This window comes from Penicillium cinerascens (genome assembly GCF_028974065.1).
Source record: "Penicillium cinerascens strain IBT 15544 chromosome Unknown contig_24_segment0_segment0, whole genome shotgun sequence".
NCBI classification, from domain to species: domain Eukaryota; kingdom Fungi; phylum Ascomycota; class Eurotiomycetes; order Eurotiales; family Aspergillaceae; genus Penicillium; species Penicillium cinerascens.
In genome coordinates, this window is record NW_026695290.1 from 1,659,622 (window position 1) to 1,683,974 (window position 24,353).

Here is a 24,353-nt window from a genome sequence, read left to right on the forward strand (position 1 = left end):
GGATCGAGGGCATCGAAGGCCCTTGCCGATACTATTGAAGAAACGGTTGTATGGCACAAGAGCAAAATGGCTGGAGACCCAGGGGGAAATATAGTAATCAATTTACTCCTTATCACGACCCCGAACATATGCCAGTTCTGATTCTGTGTCCGCAGCAGGCCTTTGTCGCTTCCTGCCTTGCGGTCGTCCTCGTTCTTTGCGAATTGCTGATTTCCTCGTGAATGCCACAGGACTTTGGCCGAGAAAAGTTTATGCTGAAGTAGCTTTTAATAAGTTCCAGTGGTACGCCTAAAGTTTTTTCCTAGTGACCTCTATCCACGCCCGCAAAGACATATGATCTTTCTCTCGATATCGTTTATTCGACGGTGGTACCTACTTGGGACGGTACCTTGAGTGGTACGCATCTTGGCAGGGCAATTACCGCTTCAAGCGTCGTCATTCATTCTACTTCTTATTCCGGCCTTGACTCTGAATCAATTCATCAGGACGACATCCCATTAGCATGCGTCATGACTCGCAGGGGTCTCTCGAGGCACACGGGTCCTACTCAACATAGCCGCATACCAGAGAAATGGCCGCATTTGGTAAAACAGCGATCCCCACATGGCGGCAGCCACTAGTTTCTAGCGTTGCACCCCCCACCTCCCCCGCGGATCGAGACCCGTGGGTTCGAGTCTCCGACTATTGTATTTTGCCGGAGACGGCCAGTTACCTCATGGTGGTGATACGATCATTCCGCGACTCGTCCGTTTGGCCAGGTTGGCTCGGCATCCCTTCACTCGGGAGCAGCTAGGGAATCCCATTTGGTGATTGCAGAGTACGGTGTCGAACGCGTGGGACAGAACGAAAGAATGCTGGTCGGCAGGCTAGGATAACCGGAAAATTCAGTAAGACATATTCCGAAAGCTCCGAAGCCGACGCGGATCTCGGTGAGATCCAAGGGGGGCGTCGCTCCGAATTTCCCGCCACCAACCGGCCAGATTTCTGGAGTTTCGGGAGGGAAAGCTGGCCCGAAGGGTGTCGCAAGCGGGCAGGTGGAAAGCGGACGCGCTAGTATCGGGGCGCATGAATCTGGGAGCTTAATCGCTCTGGCAGCTGGGGCCGAATCCGTTCCCCAGTGTAGAAAGTCTTCTCCAGCTCTGGGCCTGGGTCTGGGGAATCCCCGGACTCCCCCAATCTCCACGTCGTCGACCTCGTGGCCTTCCCTTCCGTAGCACATGGCCATGTCTGAAATCGCCGGATGCGATCTTGACTCCGGATCTCGGCCCACATGGAATATCAACCGACTTAAGGTTCAAGGGCGAAGCTTTGTGAACGGGTTGAGAGTTGACTTGGTGCGCCACCGCCACCCAATCACAGCCGGTACAGCCGGGATCTCGACCGCGGAAAAGAACAAGGCACATCACATCCAGGAATCCAGGGCACGTCCCGCGTACGAGAATAACGAGGTGGCGTTTTAGTGTCCCTTTCCACCCAATCTCGTTTCGGGTCGCGCTTAGAAGTTCATTGTGGCGCTATCCCGTGGCGATCTTGGATGCGTCGTTTCTTTTTACTTTAACCGGGCCGGAATACCGCGATTCTGTTTTGCTGAACGCGGGGTTATCGTGGAGTAGGACTCATAGACTCCCGGTGAGTTTCGCCATTCTGTCGGACATGGCCCTTCACTTGGGGGCGTCGGCCTGTAGCCAATGTATGCGTGAGTGGCCGAGGGGGAACGGAACAAAAACTCCATGGACAGGTCCAGTCCGTGTTTCCGGCGTTGAATGTCCGCGTTTTCTCCGGGGCAGGTGACGATCGTAGCAAGTCTCCCCGTGGTTCAGACCCCAGATTGAGCCCCCGCTTCTGGAAGGTAGTTCTGAAATCAAACTAGCTCTGTTCGTGGCTTGGTCCGGGGTGTCGACCTAATTCCATGCCCAATGACTGTGCCCACTCTTGCCAAACGGGCCGACCTGAGGGAAATTCCCTGAAGGCATAAAAGGCCGTGGTTTCTCCCCTTTGACGGATTCTTGATTCTTCCATTCACTGTCGTCCCCGGTTCAATCCTTGCCTTTCCTTTGAGGCATTGCGCTGACCCGGTGAACCTCTTTCAACCTTCTCTCTGTCTCCTATTCTTCTACGCCACACGGTCTAGCCCCCAGTATCTAGCCCACACTACCTGAAACAAACCTCGAGCCTTCATCCATTGCCATGGCGAAGGATACAATCACCCACCTGGAATCGTCTAGGTAAGTTGCTTTGCACGTTGCTGGGCCCACCATGCTTATTCAAAACTGGGACTAGTGATGACAACAGTGGTGCGGAAAAGGGCCACGTCGAGCAAGTAAACCTACAAAACAACGTCTCTGCCAAGTATGTTCCAAACCACGCTTCATGGCGGCAGCAATGATCTAACATCAGCCCAGGATCAAAAACCCACTTGCGGAATTGAGCCAGTCCCAAGTGCTCCGCGACGTGGAAGAGTTTGCTCAGGAGTACAATGTTACCGATATCCTACCGGAACTGAAGAAGGGAGCGCTTGTTGCGCGTGACCCTACCGAGTTCGAATCCGTTCCTGACCTTACTGAACGAGAGGTCACTGCTCTGCGCGACGAAGTTCTCCACAAATGGCGCCAGCCCAAGGCGCTCTACTTTACCATCATCCTTTGCTCGATTGGTGCGGCAGTTCAGTATGTTCATGAAGCTCTTCCTGGAAACTATAGTGCTAACGTTTAACAGAGGATGGGATCAGACTGGTTCCAACGGTGCTAACCTGTCTTTCCCTGACGCCTTTGGTATCCCCGAGTCCGCGAGCGAGAGAAACCAGTGGCTCGTCGGTATCGTTAATGCTGCTCCGTACATTGCAAGTGCCGCCTTTGGATGCTGGCTCTCGGATCCCATGAACCGGGTCCTGGGCCGACGTGGTACAATCTTCATCGCTGCCATCTTCTGTGTGCTTTCCCCCATCGGCTCCGCCTTCACCCAGAACTGGCCCCAGCTGTTCATCACTCGTCTGCTCCTCGGAATTGGAATGGGTCTGAAAGCCTCCACAATCCCTATCTTCTGTGCTGAGAATACCCCGGCCCCCATTCGTGGCGGTCTGGTCATGTGTTGGCAGCTGTGGACGGCCTTTGGAATCTTCCTCGGCTTCAGCGCCAACTTGGCTGTCATGAACACCGGTGCCCTGTCCTGGCGTCTACAACTTGGATCTGCCTTTATCCCTGCCGTGCCTCTTCTGTGTGGTGTCTACTTCTGCCCCGAGTCTCCTCGTTGGTACATTCGACGGGGCGAGATGGCCAAGGCTTTCAAGTCTCTTTGCCGTCTCCGCAACACGCCCCTTCAAGCTGCTCGGGATCTTTACTACATCCATGCTCAGATCAAAATTGAGCAGAGTATCATTGGAGAAAGCAACTACGTTACTCGTTTCGTCGAGTTGTTTACTATTCCTCGTGTCCGCCGCGCTACCCTTGCCTCGTTCACAGTGATGATTGCTCAGCAAATGTGTGGAAGTAAGTTGGCCATCTCTCCATCTCCTGATCTTGTTGATCTCTAACGGGTTGAAACAGTCAACATTATTGCTTTCTATTCCAGCACTGTCTTCCAACAAGCCGGCGCCAGCACCACCAGCGCATTGTTTGCATCGTGGGGATTCGGTCTGGTGAACTTCCTCTTCGCCTTCCCAGCAGTCTGGACTATTGATACCTATGGCCGCCGAGCTTTGCTTCTGTTCACTTTCCCCCAGATGGCTTGGACCCTACTCGCAGCCGGATTCTGCTTCTGGGTCCCAGGGGACGGAGGTGCCCACTTGGGCACCATTGCGCTCTTCATCTTCCTGTTCGCCGCTTTCTACTCGCCGGGTGAAGGTCCCGTGCCTTTCACCTACTCTGCCGAAGTCTTCCCACTTTCTCACCGCGGTATGTCTTCATCCAACTTTAATCTAAAATAGGAGCTGATCATTTTGCAGAGGTTGGTATGTCGTGGGCCGTGGCAACCTGCTTAGGATGGGCCGCAGTGCTTTCCATCACCTTCCCGCGCATGCTCTACGCCATGACCCCCACCGGAGCATTTGGCTTCTACGCGTAAGTTTCCTCACTCGGATGGGCTTCAACAACATACTCACAGTCGCATTAGGGCTTTGAACGTGACTGCGTTGGTCATGATCTTCCTGTTTGTCCCCGAGACCAAGCAGCGCACCCTCGAAGAGCTCGACTACATCTTCGCTGTCCCCACGCGGGTTCACATGCACTACCAGGTCTTCAAGGCCCTTCCGTGGTGGGTTAACCGGTACATCTTCCGCAGAAAGGTGGAGCTGGAGCCTCTGTACAAGTTCGATCAGTTTGCTACAGGCGACGCGGCTGAACGCGTCCCGAGTGTAGTCTCTGAGACCGTCAAGGCGTAACTTGGGCTTGCAAAGTAGACCCGTTGATTGGCGCTAATGTTATGACTTCTGTAATTCTGGTAGTGACGCAGGGACCGGTCATTGGGGCTCGGTCCCATTTGCCAGGTCCCTTTTTGGTCACATACCTATTATGATTTTTTTGATATGAGAAATGAGAGCTCATGAGATTCCAGTGTTTTTCTCCATAAATGTAAACTTGGCGTAGCGGGTCCCGGGGATGTGGCGGATCCATGGTTATGACCGTCAGGTGATGGGGATGACGAGGTCAATACAGATAAAGGAATGAACCCGAGGGGATCAGGGACTCAAGGGGTCAGATAAGAGTAGTAAGGAGTTAGGAGATGATGCAGTCCCATGCAGGCGATGAGTGATGAGTGACAAGTGACAAGTGACACTTAGGGTTATTTTTCTCGCACGCGGCTCATATCACGTGGGGTTGGGCCGATCTGAGTTGAGACGGAATTGTTGTTGAGAGACTTCACTGAGGCCTGTGACATCTATCCGTGAAGCTCACACGCCGCCTTTATTTACCTGACATTCCCCTTCCCGCTGGCCTCTAGGAGTTGCAAAAGTTGCACCTCAACCAGCCCCCTCTATATACCAGCCCGCGAACAGTGGGGTCCCGACCCAGTTACTGGGGGGCACCAGTTCAAAACACACTACCCTGACCGCCTCTCACCTTATAGCTAGCTCACACTTCTCGTGGGACGCAGAAAAAAAAAACTAGAGAGGCTCTCACTCGCTGCAACTTACCTCCTTCCTCGCCCATCTTTGCCTGGGGGTCCAATCTCCTCTTTCGAGCGCGTGGGGCCGTCCCTCTCCCCTCTCTTTATACCTTGACCCAAAACACCGACCACGCCGACCACGCCCCTCGACCTTCCGAGGCACCGCCATGCCGTGCTTCAAAGGGCTCGCCGTGAGCATCCATACCCCGGATGGTCCCATCTCCGAATACTCCATTCAGCGCCAGTCCCGAGCTTCGCGGATAGCTTGCTTCATCCCGGTGCCCCCGCCCAAAGTCCCCGACTCCGCCAACGGCAAGGCCGAACAATCCACCTTCGCCATTTCGATCACCCTGCTCAATCCCGGCCAGGATGTGCCTTACTCCACCCCCAAACCCACACCCGATAGCCCGTCCCCCAAGCCGAAGGTCGTCGGAGGCCTGCCAGGCCAGACCGGCGAGCGCGGCCAGTATTCCGGGGCTGTCGCGCCATACCAGGCGTTAACCAACTCTCCGAATGAAACGGTGGCAGCGTACATTTACTTTGATGGCAGACAGAAGGAAGAGGTTGCTACATTGCTGCGAAGAGGGGAGGAGACCTGGGTGAACTCGCGTTGGGTCAGCGTGCCCGACTCCGAGGGCGGCGGCATTGCTGAGCGCGAATTCCTGTTCCGCGAAGTCGGACTGGAGCGCTGGCTAAATGGGTTGGATCTGGAAGGCAAGGACGCTGCAGCCAAGATTGAGCGGCGGCGACAGAAGATGGAGAAGCGTCGCGCGAAGCGCCAGGAGGAGGGCCAGGGCGCAATGGACATGGAGGCGAACGCCTCCTCGAAACCCAAGAACATCATGCGCTATGGAAACGATGAGAAGGACCCGCTAGAGAACGTCTCCGACGATGATCTGTCTTCGGACTCCGATGACGACGACCCGATCCCTGAGACTGCTGGCCAGATCAAGGTCGCCCTGTTCCGCGTGTTGGCATCCGGGGAGATCAAGCGCGGTGAATACTCGCCGCAGTTCGACGCACACGACGATGACGAAGGAGGTGGTGACAATAGTGGAGGAGATGCCGATGTTGACCATACGACGAGCTTCGCGAAGCCCAAGACGTTGGATCCGAAGACCATCAGCACACAAACTGTCACGGGTATCGACCCGACTGATAAACCCTACGCGACATTTACATTTATGTATCGTGGCGAACGTGAGTAACAGCACTTTCCGAGATATTTGGACATCCGCTTACACGGTGTATAGGCCAACTGCAAAAGATGGGCATCTGGAAGGATCCCAAGGTACAAGAAACGCCTTCGGCGAAGAGGAAATCACTACAGGCGGACTTTTCCAGTCTTGGACCCCTCAAGCCCGGAGGCACCGTGGGATTCTTGAATTTCCGGGACCAAGAATCTGGACGCAAAGGCAAGAAGGGCGACGATGAAATGGACAGCGATGACGATGACAACGATAACCCTATCCTGGGCAAGGCCGATGATGAGGAGGACAAAGAAGACAACAAGTTCCTGTCTCCCGACGACATCAAGCGCGAAGGAGAGCTGGAAGAGGGTGTTCGCAAGATTCGCGTAAGTACGATTCCACGGTACTGTTTTGAACCAAGAAACGCTAACCATCTCACAGCTCAAGCGACAACACTCTGCAGAGCCGGGTTCAAGCAACGCCGAGAACTCTGCCAGCACCCCGGCCTCTGGAACTACGCCCCCTGCCGCCGAGCGCTCCATCACTCCACCGAAAACGACTACGGACACGGAGACGCCCGAAAAGACTCAGCCCAGCACCGACGCAGTTGATGGCTTCCTGGGTAGCCCGTTGAAGAAGCAGCGCGCGAGCGTCTCAACAGCCGACGAGAATGCCCTGCGGCGTCGTATCGCAGAGTCCTCCGGTCGTATTAACGAAGCGCTGGGAACGGGCACGACCGAGAACAAGACCGCCAGCACCGGGTCCCTTGGCGACAAGCTGGACCAGGCACCGGCCGGGTCGGATAATATTGACGAGGAGCTGTGAATTGATAACAGCTCCGATGCCAGATTTCCGGCGAGAGTTTTGAATACATAGAAACTCCGTTTGAGGAGTTGATGGCTTGTTTGACGTTTCAAGCGGAATTGTCTCCGTCGATATCGGGCGGTTGCATCGTTCCCCCTTTATTTCCTCCACCTTGAATACCTTGACTCTTTGACGCCGTTATGTCCACAATCTCTACACTACAGGAAGCATTCGGAAGGGAAAATACATTAGGTATGTCGCCAGATGAGCGACTTGTTTATAGGGATCTGCCTTGTGTAGGCTTGTAGGAGTGTATTACCCGAGTACTCCCTTTTTTCTTTTTTTTTTGACTAGGCTTTACCTAGGCATGTCTTTCTAGCGCTTATTCATTTGTCTTATCCGGGGGAATGGAAACCATCATACAACTTGTAGAATTGTTCTAATCTAGCAAGGGGCCTACTCTAGCCGGACAAAGGCAGACGCGACGCATTGATCACTACCTTCAAAATACACTCGAGCATCTAATATGCTACGGCAGATTTGCCCACTTCGTTCGCTATTCCTCCCACCGTTCAGGAAGGGCATTCTGGGCCAACACGGCTGCTTTCTCCACCTGGTTAGAGATTCTGCCGCCCACACCTGGACCTGCACCGTCCTGTGCCATTCACCACGACTAACATCCTCAAGCCACTACTTGCTCTTCGCTACAAGACTACGATGCCAGTCACACGCTCCACTGATCCCCTCGTCTGGATCGACTGCGAAGTGCGTCCCGTGCCACCCATGCCCGAAACCAGCAACTAACAAGCCCAGATGACGGGCCTAGACCCCGAAAAAGAAGAAATCATCCAAATCTGCTGCTTCATCACAGACGCCCAACTCAACCTGCTGGAACCTGCAGGCTTCGAAACAGTCGTCCACGTCTCCGACTCCACCCTCGACGCAATGTCGCCCTGGTGCATCGACACGCACGGCCGCACGGGCCTCACCGCCGCCGTGCGCGCTTCGACCACGACGCCCGCTGCTGCGGCGGATCAGCTCCTTGCCTACATCCAGCGTTACGTACCCGCGCGGACGGGTCTGCTGGCGGGGAATAGTGTTCATGCTGATAAGGCGTTTTTGGTGAAAGGGCCCTATGCGAAGGTTATGGAGCACTTGCATTATCGGATTCTGGACGTGAGTACTATTAAAGAGGCGGCTAGGAGGTGGGGGAGTGACGAGTTGTTGGAGGGGGTTCCGCCTAAGAAAGAGGTGCATTTGGCCAGGGATGATATTCTTGAGAGTATTGCCGAGATGCGCTTTTATAAGGAGAAGCTGTTTGGTTGATTATAATATCCGAGCTTGATGCACCTGTCTGTACGATGTTCAAGTCCTTTATTTCACCTTTCCTAAACTAGATTCCGCTGGGAATGACATCAAGGTTGAATTCTATTTTTAACCGTGTTTAACCGTGTTGATACCAAGGCAATTGCAGTTTTTCTTGGTCACTGGTAAAACATCGGAGCTGCCCCGCGGGCGCGTATTTTGATTTCCCTCATGGGAAATGGGCAAACAGCTCCAGGGACTGCTGAGGAACGTAACCCTAGGAATACGTCTGGTCTGAAGCTCTTGAATATCCGATACCTAATAGGATGACAGTCGGGGAATTTAATTGAAAAGATATCCACTGAAACCAGCCAATTGGAAATGTAGTAGACCCTGTCGAACTGGCCAAGTGGGATGATCAACACATGACGGCAAGCCCCTCCTTCAGTCGGTGAAGCTTCCCCTTCTCTCTCTCCATCATCCAACCCACTCCATCATGTCGGTCCAGACTGTTTCCATCCAGCCCTTCACTGACCAGAAACCTGGCACGTATGTTATTTGCCTGCGTCGTTCCAATTCCACCGCTAACATTGCCCCAGTTCTGGTCTTCGCAAGAAGGTCAAGGTGTTCCAGCAGCCCAACTACTCCGAGTCCTTCATTACCAGCATCCTCCTCTCCATTCCTGAAGGCGCCAAGGATGCCTTCCTCGTCATTGGTGGTGATGGCCGCTACTACAACCCGGAGGTGATCTCCAAGATCGCCAAGATCAGCGCTGCCTACGGTGTCAAGAAGCTGCTGGTCGGCCAGAATGGCATTCTCAGCACCCCCGCTGCTAGCAATCTGATCCGTGTTCGCAAGGCCACCGGTGGTATCTTGCTGACTGCCAGCCACAACCCTGGTGGTAAGTAATATGAAGCTGTATTTGCTTTCGCTGGCCGCTAACTCGCCATCACCAGGCCCCGACAACGACTTCGGCATCAAGTACAACTTGGCCAACGGTGCCCCTGCCCCCGAGACCGTGACCAACAAGATCTACGAAGCTTCCAAGTCCCTCACCTCCTACAACTACGTTGATATGCCCGATGTCGACACCTCCAACATTGGCACCAAGACCTACGGCCCCATCGAGGTCGAGGTGGTCCACTCCACCGCCGACTACGTGACCATGATGAAGGAGATCTTCGACTTTGACCTGATCAAGGACTTCCTTAGCTCCCACAAGGACTTCAAGGTGCTCTTCGACGGTATGCACGGTGTCACCGGCCCCTACGGCGTCGACATCTTCGTCAAGGAGCTCGGGTTGCCCGCCAGCAGCACCATGAACTGCGAGCCCAAGCCGGACTTTGGCGGCGGCCACCCCGACCCCAACCTCGTGTATGCTCACGAGCTCGTTGAGGCCGTTGACAAGAACGGCGTGCACTTCGGTGCCGCCAGTGACGGTGACGGTGACCGCAATATGATCTACGGTGCCAACTCTTTCGTCTCCCCCGGTGACAGCTTGGCCATCATTGCCCACCACGCCAAGCTGATCCCCTGGTTCCAGAAGCAGGGTGTCTATGGCCTGGCCCGTTCGATGCCTACTTCCGGTGCCGTTGACCGCGTCGCCGAGGCCCAGGGTCTGCAGAGCTACGAGGTCCCCACCGGCTGGAAGTTCTTCTGCAACCTGTTTGACAACAAGAAGATCTCCATTTGTGGTGAGGAGAGCTTCGGAACTGGCAGCAACCACATCCGTGAGAAGGACGGTGTCTGGGCTATCGTGGCCTGGTTGAATGTCATTGCTGGTGTGGCCAAGCAGACCCCCAACGAGACCCCCAGCATTGCCTCCATCCAGAACGCCTTCTGGAAGACCTACGGCCGTACCTTCTTCACTCGCTACGACTACGAGAACGTTGACAGCGACGGTGCCAACAAGGTCGTCGGTGTCCTGTCCGACCTGGTCGCCAAGCGCGACACCTTCGTCGGCTCCACCATTTCCGGCCGCAAGGTCGTTGACGCTGGTAACTTCTCCTACACCGACCTTGACGGCAGTGTCTCCAAGAACCAGGGCCTGTATGCCAAGTTCGACGACGGCAGCCGTATTGTCGTTCGTCTGTCCGGCACTGGTAGCAGTGGCGCCACCATCCGTCTGTACGTCGAGCGCTACGAAAGTGATAGCTCCAAGTTCGGCCTCAGTGCCCAGGAGTACCTGGCCGACAACGTCTCTCTCGCTTTGTCGCTCCTCAAGTTTAAGGAGTTCGTCGGCCGCGAGGAGCCCGATGTCAAGACCTAAGCAGTCTATAAGTGTTATTGTGTGACCCGCTGGATGGGGATCACGGCTATGGTTTCCCGAGTGAAGAAGTCATGTTATGATGGACGAATGCAGAAAATAACGTATTGGATAGAACTCGATATAGTTCTATTCTAGTAATCGGTCTTCCTGTTGACTTTAATTTCGATATAAGGGAACCGACCCTCTCAAATTAAATACCAGTATCATGAAACTCATCAGATCATAAATCATCGCAAATGCCGTATCACGCAGCCCAAGCCGCAGCCGAAGTCTTGAGCTTCTCATTCCACCATTCCTTCCACTGCACAACCCTCTCCTCGCGCCTAGCCTCCTCGGCCGCAAACACAACCGCATGGCTTCGCACCGCTTCTTCCAAAGTACACCCAACGAATCTCGCCTGCGCCGTCTCAACATCCAAGCCCCCATTCACCACCGCATCAACAGCACTGACATACTGTCTCGCCAGACCATAGTCACCACCACCATGAGACTCCTTTTGATTCGGCGGCGGAGGGGGCACATCAATAACATGAGTTTTGGCTGTAGCAAAATCATAGATCGAGATCGTTCGGCTATCGTATTCAATCTCTCCCGTGGTCCCGTACACACGGCCGCGCCGCTCGCACTGTTTCTCCGTCGGCGCAATCATATGGAAGGTAGCCGTTTTCGCGAGCCGGCGGGGCTCGCTCTCCTCATCATCCCATGCAAATGTCACGACTTGGTCGTCGCAAACGTTGTTATCTGCTTCGTAGACACACCGGCCGTACCAGGGCCGCGAGGCAATATCCGCATCTGCATCCTTGCCAACCTCGTAATCCTCCCGCAGCCGTGAAAGAAGATGCGACTCTGCCGCTGCCGTGCCTTGTGTCTTATACACGTCTTCGATATCGGGACAGACGATATCAACAGGCCAACTCGCATGCCCCTTCGCCAGGTGGCGATCATTATAGATGCGCAGGGCACTGTAGCTGCAATCCCGCTCAGCCGGACAAGAGAGACAATTCGTAGCATCCTTCGCAGCGGCAGGTTTGCGCGATCGTCTGAACTGCGTCATGTACCCCGCCGACGAGATGCTGCGCGGGAAGTGAGGCTCGTGGCCCGATGCAACGGCGTTCTCGAGTGAAGGGGGCGAGCAGAGAAGCCAGAGGATGAAGTCGATGTCATGGCATGACTTTGTTAGGAGGGATCCGTCGCCGGCGGCTGTGGCACGCCGCCAGTTCCCGCGCACGTAGCTGTGCGAGAAGTGCCACCAGCCTACGGGCTCGGTGTGTTCCAGTGAGACGATGTCGCCGATAACCCGTTCCGCAAGGAGGAGTTTGCGTAGGAGAATGTTGTGTGGACTGTATCGTAGTACATGGCCGATGGAGAAGATCTTTGACTGGGCTCGTGGGCGTTGGTCTGCGCCCTCTGGTGGCTGAAGCGTGCGGTATACGGTAAGGCAGTCGTTCAGCGAGAGGGCGAGCGGCTTCTCGCATAGGATATGTAGATTGAGCGGAGCGATTGCCTTGATCACCTCGATGTGTGTCTCGTCCAGCGTGCAGATGAATACACCGTCGACTCCAACGGGTCCTGCGCCCGTTATCCCTGCGGCGCCATCCTGGCCTTTATCTGCGCGTCGCCGTTCGGTTTCCCATCGTATCCACTCGCGCCAGTCGGTGAATTCTTGGCCCTCCTGAGCTGATCCCTGTCCCCAGATGTAGTTCCGGCCGAACTCGCGCCGCTTAAAGGGGTGTGGCTCGGCGACGGCGTGGATTGTTCCCGGTGTGACCTTTGTCACGGCGACGGCGTAGGCATTACCGCGAGAACCGGCGCCGATGACGAGGAAGCGGAGTTGTTGAGGCGTGGAAGAGGCCGAGGAGCTGATTGAGTTGACGGGGATGTCTGCTGGGGGGAGCTGTGGTTCTTTCATGGTGCTGGTCTCTGGTTCGAGTTTGGCCTTTGGATGTGTGATTCCACAGAGAATCAATTGACGCGACACATGGAGCGCCAAAGGTCTTACTTAAGACTGGGAGAACGAATACGATGTTGCAGCGCGGGGAGGTTGCAATAGATTGCGGGGAGTGGCATCAGCACTTTCATCTTGGCTGTGATTGGCCACCACGCAAGTATATGCTTACGCTTATCTACACTTTCACCAAGCTACCATGTCTAGGACGACTTTGACATTGTTCTCCTGTAATTGGCATGATGTAGATTAGCAAAGATATAAAAAGCTAGGGACGTACATTTTATCCATAGTGACGGCGACTGCTGAAAGGGCATAATACCTTCATGTCCAAGGTCGTTAGTGAACATAGAGATGCCATGCATTGTGATATAGCTGTGGACTATACGAAGCAAAATGGTGAGTACACGAGGAAATGGAGATTGATTCAAAACTTGCTCAACAAGGCCATTTTATACAGGCCAACGGCATATAAGCACATGGCGGGGGTCCTTAGGCCACCCCGGCCACAGCTGAGGATAAATGTTATTCTAAATACTATTCTATCTTTACACTTTCTTGCCATATTCACCATTTTCCTTCTCATCTGTGCTCGTGCTGGCATCCTCGCTCTCTATAGCCTGGATATTCCCACGGTCAAAAATGCGTGCACCCTCCTCCAGAGACCGTCCTTTTGTCTCTGGGAACAGGAAATAGACAGAAGCCAGGAAGAAGATCAGACAGCCCACATACACAAAGTAGTACTTCCAATGGATAGCTGAGAATGCGACCGGGTTGACGTATTGGTTGAAGAAGCATGCAATAGCATCAACCGATAGAGTGACAGCTATACCCTTCGCCCGAAGCTGGAAGGGTAGAATTTCCGCCGGGTACGAAATAAACAAGGGCGAGTACGCGAGATCGAAACAGGCGAAGAAGAGAAAAAGCATCGGAACCACAGCCAAGCCTGCAGCTTTGATGTATAGCTCTGCGAAGAGACCAGCGACAAGAGTCGTGACTGATAGGAACAGTAGCATTCCCGATGTCGCCAGTAGCCACAGAATACGCCTGCCATATCGCTCAGAGGCGACTGCTCCAGCCGAAGAAAGGATCAAATTCCAGACCTGCATGCCTATATTGATTGTTGCTTGATCTGACGCACGAGTGATTCCGACCGAGGATAGAATCGGTGCCAGATAAAAGGAAACGATGCCTGCAATTCGTTAGCTGCTGCGTTGTGAAACTCGGAGACCGTTCATACCGTTCCCAGCCCATTCTTGCATGAGTCCAACAATAATGCAGATTGCCAGACGATGCCGGTTTCCCTTGGACGAGAAGAACGAGCTCCATTTTTGAGGCTCGCTGGTCTCTGCATTGATACTGCAGCAGATCGTTTTGAACTCACTCTGAACCAACTCGTCGTCTTCATTGCCATTTGCATGGAAACGCGCAAGTATTTTCAGAGCCTCCTTCTTCCGATTTTTGGATACGAGCCAGCGGGGACTCTCAGGAACAATAAGGAGACCCACTAGCTGAGCCGTGGGATAAAATGCCTGGAGCAGACACGGGATTTTCCATGACCAGCTACTAGCCACAGACAGTGTGGCAAATGTGAAAGCGGCCGACGTGATCGAGCCCACACACCAGCAGGTGTTGTATAATGCGGTGGCTACTTGCCTCTGACGAGGATGCGCGATCTCGGTCGCCAACAGCGGTGCAGCTGTTTGGGCTGTACCGACTCCTGCGCCAGCCATCACTCGAAGAGCGAAAAACGCCCAGTGGGTTGAGACCACGACTTGAAAGACAGAGGCGATAATCACGATCAAAGATCCAATACCGACACACCACTTCCTGCCAAATTTGTCCGCCATGTATGATGCTGGTGTGAATGAAATGAGAGCCCCTAGGGAAGTGGCAGCGATCATGAGGCCGACGATACTCGGCTCGAGGCCTCCTATGACCGTCGAGACTGGATTCGGAGAAAAGTCTTAGCATTGATCCTTCGTAAATCTCGCTCTCTCTCTCTCTCTTTCTCTCTCCCTACCCTTCGCTTACATTCAGGTAGCACGAGCAATCCATTGATGAGACTTCCGTTATATCCTGTCCCAGCGGACGAAGTGAACATGAACGCGATCCCCAAATTCAGCTTCCGCAACCCGCGATCCTTTATCCAGTTCTTGTGTGTGTTGTTCGGAAGCATCTTCAGTGCTTCGACTGGCGTATTAGGTTCCGACGCTTGATCCATGGTATGCTGGGTGACTGCCACGAGCTCACCACACTATCGAACAGAAGATACAAGGGAGTACTATCCCCGATTGAAGGCTCAAAAAGTTTTATATTTCCGAGCTTTTAAAAGCTCCTGCAATTATTTCGCCGAACAAGGGATTATCCACATTCCAAAAGCTCTTTGCCAGAGCTACACCACAGCGGCGTGGTTAAGAGATGATCTCAGGCCTTGGAATGAAGGGAGGAATGGATTCCAGGTTTTTCCTTGGATGGGTTACAGGTTTTTCTTGGATGGAGGTTGCGTCACTAAGCTGGGGTGTTTTCTCAATCAAGTAGGGTAGCGCGTGTATATGTCGAAAGATGTCTCAAGGAACATAAACACTTAATGGCCGTGAGACTATATTTTAAACTATAACTAGATACCGACGTTTACCCGTAGCCCTATCTACTCGTCGCCGTTGTCAACCAACGAAGCATACCGATTACCCAGGCCGCAGAACCCTTCAACGGCGCACTGATCCCCAACCTCCCTTTTCTTCTCCAGAATCTCCTCCAAGCTCCAGGCGATTCGCTCCGCGCCCAGCCGGGCCCCTTCCAGATTCGGCGCACCAGGTCCGAGTCTCAACCCTGCCATCCGTCCAGTCATGAATAAGGGTATGTCGTCGCGCCACATTAGGTCATTATTTAGGCAGGGAAGTCCTTCTTTTATCTCGATGGGGTACTGCTCGTTGATGTTGTTCAGGAGTGGCATCTCGCGCACATCTGCACGTGCGCCAGTCGCAAAGTAGATAAAGTCGATCGGAGGCAGGTTTGGGATCGGTGGATCGGTGGTCAGTGCCCACGTCTGAGCGTCGGGGTTGTATTTATGGGATGTGATGATGGTACGCGGGTGTATAGAGGCGCGCTTATGTGCGGCGTGGTCTTTGACGATTTTCACGTAGCGAGGCGTGATACTGCCGCCGTTGCGGGCAACCTTTATCATTTCAAGACGCTCTTCACATACATCAGCTGGGCTATACTCTTTACCTTGATGCAGGAGTAGACAACTTACCCTCGTCGGTATCTGCAGACCAAAATGCCGCTTTCTCCCAGTTCTTATATTTGCCCATCCAGGGCAGACTGATGTCGAAGTGCTTGACTATGAACACGTTAGATATTTTACCTTGAATCGTGCCTCTTGCTCGCGTTCACATACCTTTCATTTCAGAACGCATGATAAACCACACTTTGGTGACACCTTTCCGTACGGCCATATCAACGATCTGTGCCGATGATAGGCCCCCTCCTACGACAACCACGTTGGTTTCCTGCCGGAGTTGAATCTTGCGACGGACGTTGGGACTCGGGAACGATTTGATCTCCATGCTGTGACAACATGCTGAAGCACCTTCTTCTTCGCTTGCTGGGCGCCATGGGAAAATCTTGGCCACGCCTGCTCCACCAGCCCCAATAGCGAGCACAGCTGCTCGGCTATAAAACTTCTGACCGGTCGTGGTAGTCACTGTGAAGGTCTTCGAATTGGATATCGGCGTGTCTTTATCCTCGGGTAGGTAGCCGTATGTGATGTCTACAACCTCTTGCTTCTGAATGAGGCCCGGTTCGTTCAGACCGTATCGATCGATAATAGACGAGCAGTAGTCGGCGAAAAGGTCTGTTGATGGAGAAAAGTAGTCCTTGCGATCCCGTTCATCGATTTCGACACCGCCAATGGTTCTTCGGAGAGATTCATTATCAGCTTTGATCGTACGGCATGACAGTTTAATCATCACTTACTGAGCCTTTCCCCCCTGTCGTCTCTTCTTCTTCTTGTGCTTGCTCATTTCCTTTCCCACACAACCAGAGATCTCCCATAAATCTTCTTCTCTTCCCACTTCTTGTGTGTATGCCAGCATCCCATCTCTATCGCCAGGGTCCACATGAAAGAACATCGGGCTTCTCAGCTGCTTGATTTCCAGCGTCCGGAATGCATTGTTCCATCGCTGCATCCATTGATCCCCCGAACCGTCCAACACCAGGGTTGAGATGGAATCATCCGAAGAGACTGAAGATGCCGAGGACAGCGAAGGTACTGAAGATGCTGAATCCGTGGATCCTCTCCGTTCTTTATCCTGTTCCTTTTCGCACGCACATTTCTGACCTCGGTTCCACTTCTCAGCGCGGGCACCATTGATCTTGCCGTGGCCTGCTTGGACCAACTTCATTCGACCGCTGTGTTTTTTGATCCAGTGGTATCTTTGATGTTCCTCGTCCGTGAACATTGCCGATGGAGTTTCTTCATGGAGACGAGCGGCCACCCCAAGACCGCATGGCCCAGCACCTATGATGATGACATCGTGTATACCATTGTCTGCGTGCATCCTGGTGGTGAGAAGAATATAAAAAGAGTGAGATTTCGAATAGTGTAGTCTGCGCAGCTAGTTCACGCCCGAAATATCGGGGGATTTTCCTTTTATATTCAGCACAGGCCGCCTCCGGCCATCTTCTACAATGTCCTCACGCGTGGCCATCGAGGTACTCTCTCCCAAGGTCCCTATGGTCTCATACAATATGTACCACAAGGTAAAGGTGGGTCCCCCACAGCGGAAAGTGCTGATCAGTTGGAAGCTGTCTGGTGTGAGGACCTTGGGGAACGGCATGGGTACTTTTTGACGGCGGTGAACCCACAGAAAGTTGGGCTTAGATTATTGCTGGCAACACGGTGAGCAATGTAATTTAAATGTATCTGAGAGTATCTTTTTTGACCAGGATAACAAGAAAATCTAGCAAGGTGAGCACAAAGTGGACATGAGGAGATATATATTTCGCACAGCATGGAGAGCGCTGGCAGACGCACAATTAGTATCACACTGTCAATTATGGTGATTAGTAGTACATAAAGTTGACAAGAAAGAAAGGAAAATAACGAAAACACTAGATCAGATTGAAAGAGATTAAAATGACTATCAAAACACCCAGGGGAATAGCAAAACAGAAACTCCAAGCCATACACAGACCAAACATTGAATACCAAAATCCGCCGATAAAAAGACAAAACCACTTAAGAACTCCAGAAAAATAAACACCACCATCTCTCACGCCGACTCCAAACTTAATCTTATTTACCTCTTCTTTTCATCTGAAATCCTCGAACGATGAACACCACCACCTTCACGGCGATGCCAAGCATCCTGAGGCCAGACCCACCCACGTACGCGTTTAGCATCGCGGCGCTCACCGATCTGTGGTTCTGGGATCCATTTATCCTTTGCATCGGGCAGGATACGCTGCCGCGTGAGAGCACCAGGTCCGCCGACGTTGAGGTGGGCGGATGGTTGAGAAGGAAGCGGGACAGACTTCGACAGCATTAGCAGGAAATAAAGTGCTAAGCTGGCTGTCATAGGGCCGGAAAGACCATCCTCCGACACCTCTGGGTCGTGGACGGGAGAATTCTGGCTGGAGTAGGAGGATGATCCATGTGATGATGAAGAGAACGATCGCGCACTGATGGGGGTTGCTAGAGGCGGTGCCTCGCGTGCGCTTTGTGAGTGGTTACAGGCGGTCTTGAGAGGGATCGGGGCTGCAACTTCTAGAAATCCGAAGTAGGGGACATCATCGCCTTCGTCGCAGCCGGCACGAACGCAGACGAGCTCGATTTCGGTGATAATGAAGCCATATCGGCAGGAATGTTCGCGCATGCAGCGTTGCAAGTGCGCCAGTCCGTTTAGGTACTCGACGCGCCGGTGCGGCGCTTCGTTGCGCATACCGGAATTCCATCGGTCGAAGCTCTTTACAATCCCCACCAGACGACCGCGTGGCTGACCGGAGGCTGTGTGCTCCGAGTCCGTGGCGTAGTTGGCCAGGAAGTGTGGGTGGCCGTGGTTTTTGTGGCCAGTGTAACGCATGTCGGGGGCTGTGTAGAGCTGAAGGTGCTCTGGGCCCTGGGAAACAGCAAGCGCAGCGTTGATCCGGGGTGCATAAAGGTCTCGAATTAGACCAACCAGTCCGGGCTCCGACTCCGGCCCCAAGCGTTGGGGGCTCACTGCAACTGGAGGAGCAAGGTTACCAGGAATCTCCGTCTTCAAGAGCTGAGTGAGTCCACGAATTGAGTCGAAAGTACCGAGGGAGAAAGAGTTCCAGCTGCGAAGGTTGCGAATATCCCACCAGAAATAGTCGTGTAAGCCACGGGTGGGAACAACGCTAACATTGCGGACAAGGTTGATTGCCTGGGTGGGCGAGCTCAGATATGAGAGAAGATTGGTGGATAATGAGGTCAAATCTTCTTTAGGGCTAAGAATGGGCGCTGGTGATGGCTGGGCTCCATGTGTCCGAGGATAGCTGTATTGCGGTGTAGGAATTGTCAATGGATTGTGAGGACGCACAGGGCCAATTCGAGGCACTTCAACTGTTGATCCTTGGGGATAAGATGGATAGACCATAATAGTTGGGGTCACAGGTGTCACAGGTGTTGCTGGAGTGGTCGGTTGTGTCTGCGCAATAACATACTTCGGCAGCTGTCGATAGGTGGGATATCCATAACGATTCAGAGTAGCTTCGTCAATACAGGAGGTTGACACTGAGCGTGAGTGTCCCCCAGAAGGCTTGCGCTTGCTTTTTGGGGTGACAGTCACTGGGGATGATAAGGCAGAGGAGCTACCATTTCCGGTAGTGATAATTGGCGAGATGGGAGAAGCTAGGGCCAGTCGGCCTGTACCGTCAATACCATTTCGCTGAACAGGTGGCCGGCTTGGATAAGGAACAAAACCAGGTGGGTTCCGGGTGTTGGATAAGACTCGGCGATGCCGCTGTGGCCCACCGGAAGATACAGGCTCAATCACGACATCTTGAGGACGAATTTTGGGTAGAAGAGCTGGACCGTGATGGTGCCTAGTTGGCGAAGTGGTTGGGCTCGTGTTGCCCGTCATTGTAGACCAAGGCGAAGACTCGCCAGAATAGATGGACGAATTGGACGTGTTGAAACAGTATGTTGATCCGATGTACTCTTCAAGAGGGATCCCCGGCGGAGTGGTTGGCTGGTAATGAGCGTATTCCGAAGCCATGATGAGATGACAGTGAGGTGATGGAAGGTCGACCCCCACACAGAGGAAACGAACGCAGGGTAGGGTATAGTCAAGGACCAACGAAAGACCAAGAGAGGAAATCAACACATTGCATGAAGAAACAGAAGCATGATGCGAAAGGAGATTGTTTGGATATTAAATGAACTTGAACAGGCTCAAACAGGCCAAGCAGCGATGCATATAAAAAGACCTGAGGAACGCAAAGTGGACCTGAATAACATGAAACATGGAGAAGCAGTCTATCGTGACGCCGGAGGCTCCAAATCTTTTTTTGGGTTCCCCATCTCCGATACAGAGGAACGGCTACCACGCGATGAAACACGAAACTGCCGACGATTGTGTCTGAAGGTCGCGCGATAGGGGCCTCTTGAAACCCCGTTCGAGTTCCGGATGGGTATAGTGCGGTTTCAACGGACAGTCGCGCGTTAAGATGTTGCTATATTTTGCATCAGCTTCGGCGGTATTCATCAGATGCCTCATTAGGCTTAACGCCATGCACGGCGATCGAACACTTCTAAATTCAGCAACAATTAGGTCGCATTTCCAGGGTAATTAGCGGCCTCATTATGCTCCAAAGGGAAGAGCGCCATGCCTCAGGAATCGCCGGCGATGGGCGGCTACATCGAAGGTGATAAAAATGGATAAAAATAGCTCAGCGTGTGCTGAGACGGTGCATGAAGCCAGCAAAGAAGCAGGGGTAAGTTGTTCCGACGAAAGTCTGGGGAATGTGAGATGTGATGGCCATAGCTCGGCGGCTACAGATGTATGTTCAGTCTCAAGTTACGCGCCGAGGGATCGGCGTCACGCATCCCCCGTTTCCTGAGACCGAAAAGTCCCATAATTAGCAAACAATCAGCAGAGTATTGTTTTATGTTCCCAAGTTGGCTAATTATGAGGCAAATAGGTCCGAAGCCTTGGGCGAAAGGGGAGTTGTTAATGTGGAGGGGCAGTTCGGCACCTTCCGCGATGTGATAGGAACTGCCTAGGGTACCTTGCCGTGTTATTCCAGGTTGAATGGTTAGGGTAGTTCGCACCCATTGTTCAGTGTCTAATGTCCCCTATATTCCTATTCACAGAAATCGGGTTGTAGCCAGAGGATGACATGGAGATAGTGTGCTCAACGCAACCAGCATCACCCATGTTTGTTCCAACCGGCCTTTAATTCTACAGGTCTGGTCGGAGTCAGTTTTTTACTTCATATTTTGGAAGCCAGGAGAGAGTTTGTTCAGAGTTTATGATTTGAATCGCCTCGCTACATGAAGATCCACATGCAAAACAGACAGCCCCCAAACGCTCCTTGCTGATGCAAATCATGCCGGGAGGGCCACAAAAAAAGCCATCAAGTAAACAGAAAGACCAGCTCAAATAGCACAGGCTCCACCAAAGCTACAATTGTACCGGAACCCGGCTATATACACCACAATTCCGGTCTATACGTCCTGTATGTAGTTCGCCGGAACGCTCTTAGTAACTCCACCACGCTCCACATCAGCCCAGCCATCACCGCTATCGCGAGTAATTAGAACGAATCGATCGCCCTCAGCCATCGTCCATTCCACATCACTGCGTGCCTCGTAGTCGTACAGGGCTTCAACGTACTGTAATTTCTTGGCCCCTCGGCGCGGTGCTACAGCCGGCCCGACGCGCTTCGGTGCAGCACTACCCGCTAGCGAGGCCGACGAGTTGGAATAGACAGAGCCCGGTCGATCAGTTAGGCCGGGACTGGCCGAGGGGACAGGCGATGGTGTGGGTGCAGCCTCAACATAGGAGGCTGGGACCAGGCCCTCGCTAGAGCCAGCACGAACACGCAGCCATCCAGACCCATCTATAATTCATGTAAGACGAAGCAATGTTTTCGGTGGGTGGACAACTTACCATCCGGTTCAAGGATCGCGACATCGTCGCCATCGTGCACGGTCACCTCATCGGCCCCAGTGGCCTGGTATGCATATAGCATCTTGCCCCTCGGTTCCTTCGACTTCGAGTCAGTGGCCGCCGGTGAACTGACATAAGCAGTTGGAGGAGGGGCCAAGACTCGGCCTCTCTTCGGTGCTGGTTTCGTCTCTGCGGAAGGCGCGGGCGCTGCTTCTGCAGGATGCTCGGGGGTGGGCTGCGTAGCAACGTTGGAGACCGACCGGGCAGTACTAGCCGCATACCCTGAACTGAGGGAGTTCATGGTGTTTTGTCGAGTGAGCGACGGAGCAGTTGTCGAAACCGCCGAAGAGTCAAGATCGACTGTAGGCATAACACCTGCTTGCTCCTGGCGTACTACCTTGAGCTTCTTCTTGTCCTCTTTCGACTGCTCCCCGGGACATTCGGCGGGCACCTTCATCTGACACTTGCTGTGACAAGTGTACCCGCAATCCCGACAGTCGAAGCCCTTGGCAGACAGACCCCATATGCGCTCTCCACAAAGATCACAATTGGTCGGAATCTTGAAGGTTTGAGATCGGAAGTTATGGTTCTGGGCTCCCATGGACAGGTCTCCTGCCACGGCTATAATGGTGGATGTTTCAACCTCCGCTGTCAACCATTTTCGCTCAACTTCATGCAATCCCTCCTGAAGGGCGAAGATCGATCGTACAATATCAACCTCATTGCGGTTATCCTTGCCCTGTTGGATTCCCTCCCGCACCTTTTTGCCGGTGTCCACCTCACGTCTCTTCTTGTCCGCTTCTATTCGCAGTTCACGGACTTGCGATTTGCTCTTTCCCAACAAGTTGCGCAGGAAGATCTTGGCAGCTTCGTCGGTGATGATCGTTGCATCATCATGCCATACGGGGCTGGGCTCAAAGCCCATGTTCGGGGGCTCTTGGGATTGCGTGACGTTATGTTGAAGGAACATCATCGAGTCCAGTCGAGGGTCATTGCGAGGAATTTCATTCAGGAGGTTTGTTGTGTGGTTCACGCTGTTGGTGAGTGATGACTTTTCCAGCTGTCCTGCCAAGGACCACAATGCGTTTAGTCTGGTCACTCGAGTTTCGTTGAGATCTTGCAAGCCCTTGTGCATCAAGTTAGCACCGCGTTGAGCAACGGAAAAAGGACACATCAAGGACATACATTCAGGAGCTCGGGCACATATTCATGGTAGAACTTTTCCTTTAGTCTATTTGTGACGTTGATATTGATGAGGTATAGGTTCTGTGAGAGACGTTAACAAAATGAGCCAGCTACTCGCACGGTCAAAAACCTACCTTGTAGTTGTTCATCTCCAAAATTTGTTGTTGGTATGCTGACTGGGCTTTGGTTTTGCCATGGTCGAAGGACGACTCCATCTTCTTTCGTCGTGACTCGACTTCCTGACAGGCACCATCATATTTGCCCTTTGCCTTCTTGAGGTCACCATACGACGCATCGCGCTCCTTTTCCAACTTGATATGGTAGTCGACATGGCACTTGCGGATTTCTTCATACTGAGTAGCGGCCAGCTTCAGCGGTTCTGCGACCTGGGCAACCAGATCTGTCGCAAACTTCTCTCGCTCGGCGGCGTGGGCCTCCACGGTGCTCAATTGGGTAGTCCACGTTGTCAAAGAAGCGCTTTCGAGGGATCCCGGGGTCAGGGTGGGGTTGTCGCCGACGCTCAGCGGGCTAATCTTCTTCGATTTGCGGTCGTAGTATTTCTTGCAGAGGGCCGTCAATTTGGATGCATATTCTTTTTCAATGACACTGCGCTCGCGGTAGAACTGCTGGATTTCGTCGAGCCATGATATGCCATTCGATACCTGTGCAACGTGGTTGCATTAGCTCCGCCCCAGTTGGAAATGATATGACGCCTCTCTTTGCGGGGAACCGGTGCCGGCAACGTACCCAAGTACTGACGGGTTTGAAGTTGTCCTATACAATTGAACCGGTTAGATATATATATAACGTAAACCTAAGGGCGAGTTATCAAGGCTCATACCTTTAGCTCCGCTCCAAACTGGGGAGCCACGTCTGGTGCCGCCATGGCCGTGTCGCGGTTGATGTCAGACCGCGCATGGGCCGGTTAACCAAGCTGATGTAGGGATTGAAGACCGGTAGTGTCGCGCTTGGTTGAGTGAGACACTTAGCGATGAGTCGAAGGAGAAATATCGAGCAATTTGTGGCTCGTTGGACCGAGAAGCCAAATGGGACAGATGGACGATGATCGCAACGCCCGAAGGCGGGGAGCATACTCGGTGCCTGTGACCATACAGTACAAGTATGTTACCCTAATATGGTGTCTTCTCACTACGCTAAAGCTGGTATTGTGACCGCGTTGTTACACAATTTCCTATCCAGGACTAGCGTTCCTCCAGCAGGGTGCGGCGTCACTTGTTTTTGCAGTCCGCAATGGCTCTCAAACAGCTTCCACCTTATCAAGCTTCCATAATCGTTCTCAATTTCAGGGTCTTTCTGCTTGCGTGGCACGTGTCTCTGTGAATCTTGGGAACGGTCCGGTGTGGGCTGCCTTTCATCTCCGCTTCACTTTTTTCTACCCCACGCAACTCCCCTCACCT

The 24,353-nt window shown here is 53.1% G+C and overlaps 10 protein-coding genes across 10 annotated transcripts; 4 read left to right on the forward strand and 6 right to left on the reverse strand.

The window, feature by feature from the left end:
• Positions 1 to 775: 775 nt before the first annotated feature.
• On the reverse strand, positions 776 to 1,225 carry N7498_003719 (uncharacterized protein; the record flags this gene model as incomplete). Its single annotated transcript, XM_058450781.1, has 1 exon — positions 776 to 1,225. One exon carries the CDS (start codon positions 1,223 to 1,225, stop codon positions 776 to 778), a length of 450 nt encoding a protein of 149 aa, XP_058310243.1.
• Positions 1,226 to 2,187: 962 nt separating this feature from the next.
• N7498_003720 (sugar porter family MFS transporter) lies at positions 2,188 to 4,375 on the forward strand (the record flags this gene model as incomplete). The annotated part of the gene is made up of 7 exons (XM_058450782.1): positions 2,188 to 2,225; positions 2,281 to 2,349; positions 2,403 to 2,666; positions 2,716 to 3,485; positions 3,543 to 3,890; positions 3,941 to 4,055; positions 4,108 to 4,375. The coding sequence occupies 7 exons, from the start codon at positions 2,188 to 2,190 to the stop codon at positions 4,373 to 4,375; spliced, it is 1,872 nt and encodes a 623-aa protein (XP_058310244.1).
• An 892-nt stretch (positions 4,376 to 5,267) lies between these two features.
• N7498_003721 (uncharacterized protein) lies at positions 5,268 to 7,115 on the forward strand (the record flags this gene model as incomplete). The annotated part of the gene is made up of 3 exons (XM_058450783.1): positions 5,268 to 6,300; positions 6,354 to 6,676; positions 6,732 to 7,115. 3 exons carry the CDS (start codon positions 5,268 to 5,270, stop codon positions 7,113 to 7,115), a joined length of 1,740 nt encoding a protein of 579 aa, XP_058310245.1.
• A 696-nt stretch (positions 7,116 to 7,811) lies between these two features.
• N7498_003722 (oligoribonuclease) lies at positions 7,812 to 8,420 on the forward strand (the record flags this gene model as incomplete). Its single annotated transcript, XM_058450784.1, has 2 exons — positions 7,812 to 7,859; positions 7,908 to 8,420. 2 exons carry the CDS (start codon positions 7,812 to 7,814, stop codon positions 8,418 to 8,420), a joined length of 561 nt encoding a protein of 186 aa, XP_058310246.1.
• A 475-nt stretch (positions 8,421 to 8,895) lies between these two features.
• On the forward strand, positions 8,896 to 10,668 carry pgmA (phosphoglucomutase PGM2; the record flags this gene model as incomplete). The annotated part of the gene is made up of 3 exons (XM_058450785.1): positions 8,896 to 8,948; positions 8,999 to 9,300; positions 9,356 to 10,668. 3 exons carry the CDS (start codon positions 8,896 to 8,898, stop codon positions 10,666 to 10,668), a joined length of 1,668 nt encoding a protein of 555 aa, XP_058310247.1.
• A 244-nt stretch (positions 10,669 to 10,912) lies between these two features.
• On the reverse strand, positions 10,913 to 12,577 carry N7498_003724 (Gfo/Idh/MocA family protein; the record flags this gene model as incomplete). The annotated part of the gene is made up of 1 exon (XM_058450786.1): positions 10,913 to 12,577. One exon carries the CDS (start codon positions 12,575 to 12,577, stop codon positions 10,913 to 10,915), a length of 1,665 nt encoding a protein of 554 aa, XP_058310248.1.
• A 584-nt stretch (positions 12,578 to 13,161) lies between these two features.
• On the reverse strand, positions 13,162 to 14,837 carry N7498_003725 (uncharacterized protein; the record flags this gene model as incomplete). The annotated part of the gene is made up of 3 exons (XM_058450787.1): positions 13,162 to 13,805; positions 13,854 to 14,561; positions 14,648 to 14,837. The coding sequence occupies 3 exons, from the start codon at positions 14,835 to 14,837 to the stop codon at positions 13,162 to 13,164; spliced, it is 1,542 nt and encodes a 513-aa protein (XP_058310249.1).
• Positions 14,838 to 15,263: 426 nt separating this feature from the next.
• On the reverse strand, positions 15,264 to 17,175 carry N7498_003726 (FAD binding domain protein; the record flags this gene model as incomplete). The annotated part of the gene is made up of 4 exons (XM_058450788.1): positions 15,264 to 15,811; positions 15,870 to 15,956; positions 16,014 to 16,531; positions 16,592 to 17,175. 4 exons carry the CDS (start codon positions 17,173 to 17,175, stop codon positions 15,264 to 15,266), a joined length of 1,737 nt encoding a protein of 578 aa, XP_058310250.1.
• A 741-nt stretch (positions 17,176 to 17,916) lies between these two features.
• N7498_003727 (uncharacterized protein) lies at positions 17,917 to 19,854 on the reverse strand (the record flags this gene model as incomplete). Its single annotated transcript, XM_058450789.1, has 1 exon — positions 17,917 to 19,854. The coding sequence occupies one exon, from the start codon at positions 19,852 to 19,854 to the stop codon at positions 17,917 to 17,919; it is 1,938 nt and encodes a 645-aa protein (XP_058310251.1).
• A 1,451-nt stretch (positions 19,855 to 21,305) lies between these two features.
• Positions 21,306 to 23,923, reverse strand: N7498_003728 (putative actin polymerization protein Bzz1; the record flags this gene model as incomplete). The annotated part of the gene is made up of 6 exons (XM_058450790.1): positions 23,777 to 23,923; positions 23,683 to 23,709; positions 23,070 to 23,597; positions 22,936 to 23,016; positions 21,751 to 22,876; positions 21,306 to 21,700 (listed from the first exon to the last, which is right to left on the reverse strand). Exons 1-6 carry the CDS (start codon positions 23,819 to 23,821, stop codon positions 21,306 to 21,308), a joined length of 2,202 nt encoding a protein of 733 aa, XP_058310252.1. The 5' UTR covers positions 23,822 to 23,923.
• Between the last annotated feature and the right edge of the window lie 430 nt (positions 23,924 to 24,353).